The 13864-nt window shown below is 42.6% G+C and overlaps 1 protein-coding gene across 2 annotated transcripts in view; it reads left to right on the top strand.

The window, feature by feature from the left end:
• Nucleotides 1-13864, top strand: part of ACER3 (alkaline ceramidase 3) — a 54996-nt gene that overhangs the window by 19945 nt on the left and 21187 nt on the right. For both annotated transcript variants that reach the window (XM_060682752.2, XM_060682753.2), the window contains exons 2-5: nt 2720-2830; nt 5603-5655; nt 6967-7019; nt 10066-10147. In XM_060682752.2, coding sequence (XP_060538735.1) covers nt 2720-2830; nt 5603-5655; nt 6967-7019; nt 10066-10147 — 299 coding nt within the window. The remainder of the gene's footprint in view (nt 1-2719; nt 2831-5602; nt 5656-6966; nt 7020-10065; nt 10148-13864) is intronic.

Below are 13864 nucleotides of genomic sequence, written 5' to 3'. Positions count from 1 at the left end.
AAGCGTTTTGTTTTGTTTTTTGGCTTTAATTTATATGCTGCCCTTCTCCGGAGACTCAGGGCGGCTTACAATGCTTTTAAGCAATAGCCTTCACACTTTTGTATATTTATACAAAGTCATCTTATTGCCCCCATAAACTGGGTCCTCAATTTACCTACCTTAGAAAGGATGGAAGGCTGAGTCAACCTTGAGCCTGGCGAGATTCGAACTTGCAGTAATTGCAAGCAGCTGATGTTAATAATGATGTTAATAACAGTGCTTTAGTCCACTGTACTACAGGCTCTTATAGTTTGAATTTTGGTCACATCATGAGGATGCTGCAAAGGTCCTAACTGTGAAAAACCGTCATAAGTCACATTTTTCAGTGGCCATTGTAACTTTGAATGGTCGCTAAATGAACTATTGTTAGGCGAGGACTACTTGCAGTTTGGTCAACTCAAGGTGGCAAAAATACCTTGTTTTTCACAGTTACAACCTTCGAAGGATGCCCATGATCATGCGATGAAAATTCAGGTGTTTGACAAGTGACTCATATTTATGACGGTTGCTGTGTCCCAGGCTCACGTGATCCCCTTTTGGGACCTTCTGACAAGGAAAGTCAAGGGGGCAGCCAGATTCACTTAACAACCAGTTACTCACTTATTGACTGCAGTCATTCACTTAAACAACTATGGCAAGAAAGTCGTCAAATGGGGCAAAACTCACTTAACAAATGTCTCAATAAAAAAAATTGGACTCAATTGTGGTCATAAGTCGAGGATTACCTGTATATATCTTGCCCCCCAACAGTTGGGTCCTTGATTTACAACCATTCTTTTAGTGACCATTCAAAGTTACGATGGCACTGAAAAACTGACTTATGACCATTTTTCACCCTTACAACTGTTGCAGCATCCCCATGGTCACATATTCAAAATTCGGGCTCTTGGCAACTGGCATGTACTTACGATGGTTGCAATGTCCCCCAGGGGTCACGTGATCCCCTTTTGCGACCTTCCCATTCGGCTTCCGAGAACAAGGTCAATGGGGGAAGCCAGATTCACTTAATGACTGTTAATAACTCTAGTGATTCGCTTAACAACTGTGATTTAAAAAAAAAAAAAAGTGGTACAATGGGAAAGAAAGTCATTTAACAACCCATCTTGCTTAGCAGTGGAAATGTGGGGCTCGATTGCAGTCGTAAGTCGAGGACTACCTCTATTAGCTGCCCGGAATAGGCAGCAATTTTTTAAAGAAATATTTATAATATAAGTAAGAGCCTTGGTAGTACAGTGGTTTAAAGCACCCTGTTATTAACACAGCTGCCTGCAATTACTGCAGGTTCGAATCTTACCAGGCTCAAGGTTGACTCAGCCTTCCATCCTTTCTAAGGTAGGTTAAATGAGGACCCGGTTTGTGGGGGCAATAAGCTGACTTTGTATAAATATACAAAAGGATGAAGGCTATTGCTTAGCGCATTGTAAGCCGCCCTGAGTCTCCAGAGAAGGGCGGCATATAAATCAAATTTTAAAAAAATAATAATAATAAAAAAGATAGGTAGGTAGGTAGGTAGATACCATGTTTCCCCAAAAATAAGACCCTGTCTTATATTTTTTTGGACCCCGAAATAAGCGCTTGACCTTATTTTTGGGAAGGTCTTATTATTTTGGGGCGCATGGAGCAAGATGGGGCTCCTCTTGCCATCTTACCTGATTTCCAGCTCTGCCTCCCTAACCCTAACCAGAGGAAATGGCAGGGACCGGCTGCACATGCTTAACCGCATGCTTAATATTTTTTATTTTGGGGGGAGGTCTTATATCTTGGGAGGTGTTATTTTCAGGGAAACACGGGAGAAAGAGAGAGAGAGAGAGAGAGAGAGAGAGAGTCAACTTGCAAAGCTTTCAAGTTGCCATGAGCAGGAGGGAGGGAAAACTGACAGAGCTGATTGATTTCCCTAACTGAAGTGCATTCCATACATTCTTCCTGACCGCAATCAGTAGGAGGGTGTTGGATTTCACAGCCAGCAAAGTGGTTAATTGGAGAATGTGATTTATGACATGGCCAGGGAGGAGGGGAGAGACAGGGAACATAAATCTACATGGGATTAGTTCTAACTACATCCGAATATTGCTGGAATGGTGCTCCTAATAAATGACTATTTCTTTTGAAGTTTGGCTCATGGCACATGAATTAATTAGGGGATCTTTCGGAAACTTCACTGATAGGACATAGGATAGATACAAAAGAACTCACTTTTGTTGCCAACAATCTAGACATTAATGGCTGTGCGTTATTTTGAGGGGACAGCACATTTACACTGTGATACAAGCTGTATACTCACTACTTCACATGGTAGCCAAGTGTCATATCTTCAGTGTTGTCACATGAAAAGATATACTTAAATATTTACAAAATGTGAGGGGATGTACTCACTTCTGTGACATACTCTGTGTGTGTGTGTGTATGTATGTATATATACATGTGTGTGTGTGTATGTACACATAGATATACACACACTGCTTAGAGGAATGTAATTCTTTGAAACTGCACCAGTTTCTTTTAATACTGGGGAATGGGGAAGAAGAACCATTCATTTCCCTTATTGTAAAGGAAACTGTTTTGTTGTCAAAGATAACTGAAAAATATAGTTTTCTGCTCAGAAATGTCCCTTTTCTTCCTTCCTTCTTCAAATCATCCGAAATGTTGCTCATGCCTTGTTGCTTTGGTTTCGTTTCTGCAGGGAACACCGTTAGCAACTTGATTTTCATTTTCCCTCCCATCTATGGTGCAATTCAGAGTTACAAAGATGGCCTTGAGAAACGCTACATAATGGCTTACTTGTGTGTCACAGGTACGTGAGCTTCTCTTCCATTCTATGACGCGGTCCGACCGAATGCTTTTTCTCCGACTCCAGGGGTCTCTCTAGTTTGAAAGCCCAGCGTGTGTGCCCACACGAAATATAGCTGGAATAGTGTGGCGTTGTTAAACTTTCAGCCCTGAGAAATAATGTGAGCTGTTCTAAGAAAATTTTTCATCCAACAGCTTTTTTTTCCAAATCTGTTTAGAATTTCATGACATTTTTGTCTGTCTATATCTATCTATCTATCTATCTATCTATCTATCTATCTATCTATCTATCTATCTATCTATCTATCTATCTATCTATCTATCTATCTATCCTGTCTCTGTGTGTGCCTCTTTGTATATCTATCTGCCTATCTATCTATCTATCTGTCTGTCTGTCTATCTGTCTATCATCTATCTATCTGTCTTTCATCATCTCTCTCTTTCTCTCTCTCTCTCTCTATCTATCTACCCTATTTCCCCCAGAATAAGACATCCCCTGATAATAAGCCCAATCGGGCTTTTGAGTGCATGGCAATAAGGCCAAGCGCTTATTTCAGGGTTCAAAAAAATATAAGACAGGGTCTTATTTTCGGGGAAACACGGTATTTATCTTCCATCTGTCTGTGTGTGTCTCTGCCTATCTCTCCGTCCATCCGTCCGTCCGTCCATCCATCCATCCATCTCATCAGCCTTCCTGTTTTGTACATATCTCTGTCTGTCTGTCCGTCTCTCCCTCCGTCCCTCCATCTTTAAACATTTTTACTTGAACCATAAAACAGTACAGGTAGTCCTTGACTTACAACAATTTGTTTAATGACCATTCTACATGCTTCTAGGACTTGTTTAGAAATTTTATGCGACCTCCTGTGCCGTTACAACAGCATTGGGGGGAAAAAAGCAACTTAAGACCGTTTTTCGCAATTACGACTGTTGCGGTATCTCCATGGACACGCGATCAAAATTCGGACGCTTGGCAACTGACTCGTATTTACGACGGTTGCAGCGTCCCAGGGTCACGTGATCTCCTTTTTGCGAGCAAAGTCAGTGGGGAAGCCAGATTCACTTAACAACCCTGTTACTAGCTTAACTGCAGGGATTCACTTAACAAACATGGCCAGAAAAGCCGTAAAATGGGGGGCAAAACTCACTTAAACCAATGTTCTCGCTTAGCAACATAAATTTGGGGCTCAGTTGTGGCCGTGTGTCGAGGACTACCTGTACACAGTTAACCAGCCCATCACCACCTGTTCAAAGAAGAGAGACCAAGTGAGTTTCGTTCAGCATCCAGGGTGTGATGAGCCCAAAATTGCAGAGACTTGCCAGGTTGCCACATAGAAACTCTTCCGGCTGTGTTGAGGCATCATGCAGATTTGACAGCCCATCAAATGTCTCCTGAACGGGGAGGCATCCGAGGCATTGAAACCAGACAGAGGCCTAAGGCAACCCCATCATTGCCAGCTCCTCAAATTTTTAAGTAGCTCAGACCATCCTGAGGCTTGGCGCCTGTCCAGATACTTGAAAAAAGGGCAGCCCAAATACCTCTGAACAGATGCACAGACTGTTGACTTACAACAGTCCGTTTAGTGACCGTTCAAAGTTATAACGGCATGGAAAAAAGTGGCTTAGTCCCATTGTTCCACACTTACGACCGTTGCAGCATCCCCATGGTTGCTCATGGGATTTACATTCAGATGCTTGACAACTGGTTCTTATTTATGACGGGTGCAGAGTTCCCCGGGGTGTGTGTGTCACGTGATCCCATTTAGTGGCATTCTGACACGCAGAGTCAATGGGGGGGCAGATTCACTTAACAACTGTTTGACTAACTTAACAACCGCAGCGATTCCCTTAGCAACGGTGGCAAGAAAGGTCCTAAAGTGGGACCAAACTCCCTCAACACATGTCTCGCTTAACAACGGAAACTTTGGGCTCAGTTGTGGTCGTAAGTCGAGGACCACCTGTACACTCCAGGACTCCAGGCCCCATAAATCAGCCTACAGTTCTTCTTCTTCTACTTATGAGGTCATAAGCGTGAAAACCGGTTATAACTCACTTTTTTCTGCGCTGTTGTTAACTTTGAACGGTTTAAATTGAGGATTACCTATCCCGTTTCCCCAAAAATAAGACCCAACTGGAAAATAAGCCCTAGCATGATTTTTCAGGATGCTCGTAATATAAGCCCTACCCCCAAAATAAGCCCCAGTTAAGATTGTCAGCCAGACGGATGCATTTAGTACCATATTTCCCCCAAAATAAGACCTAACCAGAAAATAAATCCTAGCACGATACTCGTAATATAAGCCCTACCCCCAAAATAAGCCCCAGTTAAGATTGTCAGCCAGATGGATGCATTTAGTACCATATTTTCCCCAAAATAAGACCTAACCAGAAAATAAATCCTAGCATGATACTCGTAATATAAGCCCTACCCCCAAAATAAGCCCCAGTTAAGATTGTCAGCCAGATGGATGCATTTAGTACCATATTTTCCCCAAAATAAGACCTAACCAGAAAATAAGCCCTAATGCGTCTTTTGGAGCAAAAATTAATATAAGACCCAGTCTTATTTTCGGGGAAACATGATACATACATCTGTTTACTGCTTGTAAGCCCCCCAGAGAAGCCTTATCGTTGAACAGGGGTGGCATGTAAATTTTATAATAAATAAATCAGAAAAAAGATAGGTGTCGATGTATCAAAAGTAGGACTGGTAGAAAGAAGCAATTCTGTCTCTACTTGGAATTCTTCTCACAATCCTTTCTCCTTTGGATTTCAGCTGTGGGCCTGGGCTCCTGGTGCTTCCACATGACTCTGAAGTATGAAATGCAGGTTAGTAGCCCTTGGGAAAAGTGTGCACGTTTTGTGTCCCTTGCAAAGTGACACGCCTGGATCCGTTGTGCTTTCCTGGTTGATCGGTGCTGAGAGTGTATTTATAGTGTGTGGATTAGGTGCTCTCATTTTCAGCTCCTAGTGACCAAATACACCAGTAACAACCATGCTGGGGATAGTAAAAATTCTTTATCCAGTTAGCCAGTGGAACAACTTGTCTCCAGAAGTTGTGGGTGCTTCATCCCTGGAGGTTTTCAAGGAGAGATTGGACAGCCAACTGTCTGAAATGGTATAGGTTCTCCTGCTTGAGCACAGGGTTGGACTAGAAGACCTCCAAGGTCCCTTCCGACTCTCTTATTCTGTTGTTCTGTTATAATTGTGCAAAACAGCAGGTTTGTTTTTTTTGAAAGCTAGGATTAGCCACAAATAGGCCTCACTTCAAGAACCCCAAGGAAATGAGCTGTGAGAAAATTTCCAGTTTGATTCCCTGCTTTGCCAAAAACCCATGAGGTCACTGTTTCAACCTCTGCAGTTATTAAGTGAATCACATGGTCGTTAAATAAATCCTCCTTACCCCATTCAGTCTGCTGTCAGAAGCCGGCTAGGAAGGTCACAGATGGCAATCCCATGACCCCCGGCATGCCACAACCTTCATAACTACATGCCAAGGGCTTGAATTTTGATCACATGGCCACGGAGATGGGTGCAACAGCCATAAATGTGAGGAACGGTCATTAGTCACTTTTTCCAGCGCCGTGGTTAACTTCGGTTAATAAACGTACGGTTGTAAGTTGAAGCTGCAGTAGAGAATGGCAAGAACGTATAGACAAATGGTTGTGGTGTTGTTGCCCCCACAGTGGTTACACCATTGTCCCAACACTGCATGCAATCCGAACTGCTTACACACACACACACACACACACACACACACACAAACATACAGCCAAGTGCCGAATCTTAGTGACACCATTGCCAAAAGTCAGTGGCAGAGCTGCTCACAATTCTAAGGGAGAGCACACAACGGTTGTGGTGAAATAGCTTAACTGAATTAAAAAATAATTCCCTTACACAACCCCCCCCCCCCCCAATTGAAAGGATGGAAAACTTTGGGTCCGTTTCCTTTGCATTTTCTTCTCCGTTGCAGTTCTTAGCTCCCCTCCACCACAAAAAAAGAGAAAAAATATTAATGCTGACCCCTTTTCATTCAAAGTTGCCCTGCTCTGACTTTGTGCATTTTGACTTGGGGCCGCCATCTTTCTTTGAGTCTTTTCTGTAAGCATCAATAATCTTTTTTTCCCCTGCTTTTTGCAGCTATTAGACGAGCTGCCCATGATCTACAGTTGTTGCGTTTTTGTCTACTGCTTGTAAGTATCTGTCATCAGTTTCTCTTTCATAACTGATTAACAGTTAAAGAGTTCCTCGCAGGCTTAACATTTATCTCACTCACGTAGACGTGGGCGCTGAAATAGCTATTGGAGATACAGTAGTGAATATGCAGGGAAGGACTAGAACTCTCCATCTCCTGGTACTTGGCCCAGTCACCCAACCAGCTTTCATGGCTAAGGCAGAACTAGAACTCACCATCTCACCATCTCCTGGTGGTTGGCTCAAAGTCACCCAGCCAGCTCTCATAACTATGTTAGCTCTAGAAATCATCACTTTCTGGTGATTGACTCAATCAATCAAGTTTTATTGCTTAAAGCAGCACTAGAACTCACTGTCTCCTGGTGATTGGCCCAAAGGCACCCAGCTGGCTTTCATGCCTAAGGCGGGACTAGAACTCACCGTCTCCTGGTGATTGGCCCAAAGTCACCCAGCTGCCTTTCATGACTAAGGCGGGACTAGAACTCACTGTCTCCTGGTGATTGGCCCAAAGGCACCCAGCTGCCTTTCATGACTAAGGCGGGACTAGAACTCACTGTCTCCTGGTGATTGGCCCAAAGTCACCCAGCTGCCTTTCATGCCTAAGGCGGGACTAGAACTCACCGTCTCCTGGTGATTGGCCCAAAGGCACCCAGCTGGCTTTCATGGCTAAGGCAGGACTAGAACTCACAGTCTCCTGGTGATTGGCCCAAAGGCATCCAGCTGCCTTTCATGACTAAGGCGGGACTAGAACTCACCGTCTCCTGGTGATTGGCCCAAAGGCACCCAGCTGGCTTTCATGGCTAAGGCAGGACTAGAACTCACAGTCTCCTGGTGATTGGCCCAAAGGCATCCAGCTGCCTTTCATGCCTAAGGCGGGACTAGAACTCACCGTCTCCTGGTGATTGGCCCAAAGGCACCCAGCTGGCTTTCATGGCTAAGGCAGGACTAGAACTCACAGTCTCCTGGTGATTGGCCCAAAGGCATCCAGCTGCCTTTCATGCCTAAGGCGGGACTAGAACTCACCGTCTCCTGGTGATTGGCCCAAAGGCACCCAGCTGGCTTTCATGGCTAAGGCAGGACTAGAACTCACAGTCTCCTGGTGATTGGCCCAAAGGCATCCAGCTGCCTTTCATGACTAAGGCGGGACTAGAACTCACCGTCTCCTGGTGATTGGCCCAAAGTCACCCAGCTGGCTTTCATGGCAGGATTTTCACGGAACTACAACTCACCATCACCTAGTGATTGACTCAAATTCACCCAGCCGGCTTTCATAGCTATGGTAGGACTATCTCCTGGCGATTGACTCAAAGACATCCAGCTGGTTTTCATGCCTAAGTTGGCACTAGAACATGCCAACTCCTGGGCATTGGCCCAAAGTCACCCAGCCGGCTTTCATGCCTAAGGTGGGACTAGAATTTACCCTCTCCTGGTTTTTAGCCTGGTGCCTAGTTTTCGGCACCGTGGTGGGGATTCTTGGAAACTACTATTGTCTGTAACTTGTATGTCAGTAAAGAAATCAGATTCTGCGCACAAAACGTATTTTTCGCTTGGTTATTTTTTTTTTTTTATAATTTTTAGCCTTGACATTTTTAAAGATTGAATTTCCCTGCAAAGAGAAGTGGCTATAGCGGATTGAATGCTGATATTAGATGGTAGAAAATGAGATGGGATGAGAGAAAAATAAGCATCCATGTTCAACATCATATATTTTTTTCCCAGTCACTCTCAAACAAACGCAATCTTTTTTCCTTAAACCTGTCGAATCAACTCCCCTCCCCCAAATAAGCTGATTATGAGTTTCTTGGGTACTAAAATTATCAAAACGTTATTAAAATTGGTGCTCTTGTGACAATTCGATGGAGCTGCGAAGCCCATAATGTGCTTTGAACGTTTGATTTTTCCCGTTTTTCTTTCTCTAATCTTAACTGTATTAAAATGAACGTATCTTTTCTTTTTATGTTCACTGAGAACATATGCACCAAGACAAATTCCTTGTGTGTCCAATCACACTTGGCCAATAAAGAATTCTGTCTGTCTGTCTATCAGTCTTTCTGTCTGCCTGCCTATCTATCTATCTATCTATCTATTATCTATCTATCTATCTATCTATCTATCTATCTATCTATGACTATCATTAAATGTTGTACCTTATGATTTTTGACGAATGTATCTTTTCTTTTATGTACACTGAGAGCATATGCACCAAGACAAATTCCTTGTGTGTCCAATCAAACTTGGCCAATAAAAAATTCTATTCTATTCTATGTACAAGAACCGCCATGGTCTCCTTTTATAATACTGATTAACACGCAGGAGGGAATATTTCCTCATAAGGTACCGCTTTTGCTAATGTGAAACAACTTTCTTCTTGGTATATCCCACGCCTCTTGCTTTATTATACATGGATCTAATTTTAGAGAAGGGGGAAAAAGAAACACAAAAAAATTCTTTTCTTATGAGTAGAAAGAGTATTCTTTGAAGAATGACTAAAACAGGGTATGCCTCTGATCGAAACAAGTTTGACAGGTTTGCCAAAGCTGAAAACAAAACGGAAACACGGGAATAAATTCAGATTTCCCTTCATTTGGAGAAAGATATAACCTGGTGTTTTTTTTCCCCCCGCTCCCATGTTACCGTGGCTTTGAAAATGATCCGCTTTTCTGCAGAATCATAAAACGAAGCGGGATCTCAGCCACTTCCCACAAGCTTGACTCTGCCTTTTAGTCTTTCGTAATTTTAATCGGTTTTTATATGCCTACGTTTTATGATAATGTAAGCCTCCCAGAGCCACTTCAAACCACCAGATGGGCGGCCTATAAATTTAATGAGGAAAAATAATAATAATAATAATAATTCAGCATCGGCAGAAACTTACAAATGAGATCCTTTTACCATTCAGATCCTACACTCCATGGAGAATTTAAAACTGCACAAACGAGTTTTGTTTGCTCCAGGTTTCCCAAAAGAACAGGACAAATTGCATGCTAAGGATTTATTTTGCCTTCCTTTTGCATCCTTAATCTCTCTCCTTCATGTTTGTTTTAGGTACGAGTGCTTCAAGTACAAGAAAACAATCAACTACCCTCTTCTCTTTCTACTACTAGCCTACAGCATTGGCGTCAGCATAGTAAGCGAGATTTGTCTTACCCGAAACTGTTTTTATAAGGAGGTGGGGTACTTGCAAACCGTGAACTCATCCACTGCGTTCCTTTCCCTTCTGCATTTATTTATTTATTTTATTTATTTATTTAAATTTGTATACCGCCCTTCTCCCGAAGGACTCAGGGTGGTGAACAGCCGAAATTAAGATACATATTATAATATAAAAGTTAAAAATAACTAAAATAAATTAAATCGATCGGCCTCCCAATTTAAAACCCCACATCTATACAGTTTAAAATACTAACCCATAAGACCTTTTAGGCTAGGCCGGCTTTCAGGTAGTCCTCGGCTTAACGACCACAATTGGGCCCAAAATATCCATTGCTAAGTTAGTCAAGTTGTTAAGTGAGTTAGGCCCCATTTCGCGAGCTTTCTTCCCGCAATTCTTAAGCGAATCGCAATGGCCGTTAAGTTAGGAACACGGTTGTTGTATAAATATTTTTTACTGTTTTATATCACAAGTTCCCATTTCTATATTGAACAGTGTTTTCTAGGTGTCCAAAGTGTTAAAATATAAGTATCGTAATCATTATTTTTATTCCACCAGGCGGGCCTGGCCTAACTTTCTCCCTCTTTTTAAATAATTTTTAATATTTTTTAATATTTTTAATATTTAAAGTTTAATTTGTTTTAAATTGATTGGGGTTTTTTAATCTGTCTGGGCCAAACTATTTAATCCGATTTTATTTCTGCTTTTTAAATTTTGTATGTATGTATTTTATTGTTGGCTGTTCACCGCCCTGAGTCCTTCGGGAGTAGGGCGGTATAGAAATATAATAAAATAAATAAATAAATAAATTATAATCATGTACATATAAACATATATGCGATAATACCAATCGTTATTGAAAAATATACTTATCTTCCATTATGGTATCAATTATATAACCATCAAAATCTTCACTCATCAGTTTTTCTTTCTCATGTAGTTTATATTTCACATAAATCCACTCATTTAACCTCTCTAACCATTTGTAGAATACTTCCCATGTTATAAAATATTCCGAATCTTCTTTTGCTTTGATTTTTAGCGTTAACCTATCCATTTCTGCACATTCCAGATTTTTTTTTGATTATATTATCATCTGTAGGGGTTTCTACATTTTTCCAGTATTGTGCGTATGCAATCCTGGCTGCTGGGGAACACGGTTGTTTAAGGGAATTTGGCTCCCCTGCCAACTTTACTTGTCAGAAAGTCACAAAAAGCGAGATCACATGACCCAGGGAACACTGCAGCGGTCGTAAATGCGAAGCATCTGCCAAGCGTCCGAATTTTGATCAGGTGTCCATGGGGATGCTGCAGTGGCCATGTGAAAAATGGCCATAAGTCCCTTTTCTTCAGTGCCGTCGTAACTTCAAACGGTCACTAAATGAATGGTGGTTCCACCCCGCCGTACTGTGGTATGGAAAAGCATTTTATTTTATTTTTTTGTTTGATTGCAGCAACGGTGAATTCTCCCAAACGAGAAACATCTGTAGCTTTGTTTCTCAACCTTTTCCACTTTAAACTGGGTGGACTTCAACTCCCAGAATTCCCTAGCCAGCCATGTCAGGCTGGAGAATTCTGGGAGTTGAAGTCCACCCAGTTAAAAAGTTGCAGAGGTTGAAGAAAAACTATTTGTGGTCTGTAGGAGGGGGAAGCCTAACCTCACAAAAGCTGGGTTTGCTGGTCGCTTCCATCCCACCCTTCTCAGACATTTTCCTGATCAACTGGTTTTTGCTTTCAGCACATTTAACTAACATTAAAGATTTAGCAGCTGCCTTCACAGAGCTTGTCTAATTTGAACCGTGATTAATTTGCGGTGTGTGTGTGTATGTGTGTGGCTTAATGGGTCAGGCTAACTCAGCGCGTTTAGTTAATGACTAATTTGTTCAACTTTCGGGTAAGACCAGAAAATGAATGACTCAGTAAAATAGCATAGCATCAACCTGGCCAGTGAATGTCTAGGTATCATCCTAGCAAATAAAATGTGGCCCAAGTAATGCAGTTGAACCTCTCTGTAGCTCGGTGCCCTCCAAAGCAATATTTCTCAACCTTGAAGGTATATGGACTTCAACTCCCAGAATTCCCCTGCCAGCCTGGAGTTCATTGGTCTAAGCCAGGGGGTGTCAAACTGGCGGCCTGTGGGCCGGCTGCGTCACACGCAGGCCACACCCACCCCAGCTCCACAAAGGGGGAAAAAAAATGCCGTGAAATGTCATGGAATGGCAACGGGACACCGCGAGTTTGACCCCCGGGGTCTAAGCACTGTTCTCAACCGTAGTAATTTGAAGACATATGGACTTCAGCTCCCAGAATTCCCCAGCCAGCATGGAGCTTATTGGTCTTAAGGCGGTAGCAGCGTGAAGATATATGGACTTCAATTCCCAGAATTCCCCAAGGTTGAGAAACATTGTCCTAAGGCCGTGATGGCGAACATATGGTGCGTGTGTCACAGGCCTCTCTGTGGGCATGTGAGTTGTCATGCCACTTCAGCTTTGCCACGCATGTGCGCGCGCTTCCCGCTGGCCAGGTAGTCGTCAGGTCTCTGCCACGTATGCTCAGGGGAGGCACGCATACTTGGGGGTTGGGACACGGGGGGTCGCAGGGGCAGGGCGTGGGGGGGTTGCGCGCCAGGGGCGTGCGGTCACGCGGGATGCTGCAAAGGTAACTGGGAAAAATGGTCACAAGTCCCTGTTTTCAGTGCCATTGTAACTTTGAACGGTCACTAAATAAACTGTTTTAAGTCGAGGACTACCTGTCCTCACTGCTGCTACTTGCTACTGTAATCAAATCTATTCATCTCGCTTCTGGTCATCCTCTTCTTTTTCCTTCCAACTTTCCCAGCATTACAGACTTCTCCAGAGAATTAGATCTTCACACAATTTGTCCAAAATATGATAATCTGAGCTTGAGTGGTGCTTTGTACTAGGATCGGTTACTTTATTATTCACTGTATGCAGTTGCTCATTTACAAAAGGCACTCCAAAGTTCAAAAGCACCAACACTCCTCCTCCTTCGGAGCCCAACTTTGAAAACTCTAGCTTGCAGAATTCTTTAAAAAAAAAAAAAAAAACATATAATTTTATTGAAAATTTTAAACAGGGGGATAAGACTAACGCTAAACGAAATAGAATGACAAAGGAAAAAAGGAAAGAAAGAAAAGAAAAAAAACTAAAAGTGACAAAAAGAAAAAGATTAGCGGAAAAATAGAAAAGGAAAAAAGTTACGAAGAAGTGACTTCTGATCTTCACAGCAGCAATAAATACAATTATTATCTCTCTGTCTAAAGTTACATCATGATTTTCTTCTTTCCGTATTCCACCTTATCCAATTATCAAAAGCATTAAAAGTTGTTTTTTTTTAACTAGGCAAAGAGACCATAAAAGGTTTCCAGTCACCAGAAACACAGGCGTTGTCTTCTCTCTAATCACACAAATCAATTTGAACTTTTCAGCAAATTCTGCCCCTTCACCAACCATTCCTTTGTTGGGGGTATTGCCATATACCCGTGATGGTGAACATATGACACGCGTGCCATAGGTGGCACGTGTAGCCATATCGGTGATTGGCCAGCTGATTTTTGGGCCTTCTGGGCCCACCAGAAGTATCTCTGAATCCAGAGGACCTCAGGGGTGGTGGCAGGGAAGGCCCATTTTTCTTTCTCCCCAGCCTCCAGAGCCTTTCTAGGAGTCGGGAGGG

This window comes from Pantherophis guttatus, chromosome 5, assembly GCF_059756535.1.
Source record: "Pantherophis guttatus breed Tessera chromosome 5, ASM5975653v1, whole genome shotgun sequence".
NCBI lineage: Eukaryota > Metazoa > Chordata > Lepidosauria > Squamata > Colubridae > Pantherophis > Pantherophis guttatus.
The sequence above is the reverse complement of the archived record's forward strand: the minus strand, read 5'-3'. Positions and strand labels throughout refer to the sequence as shown.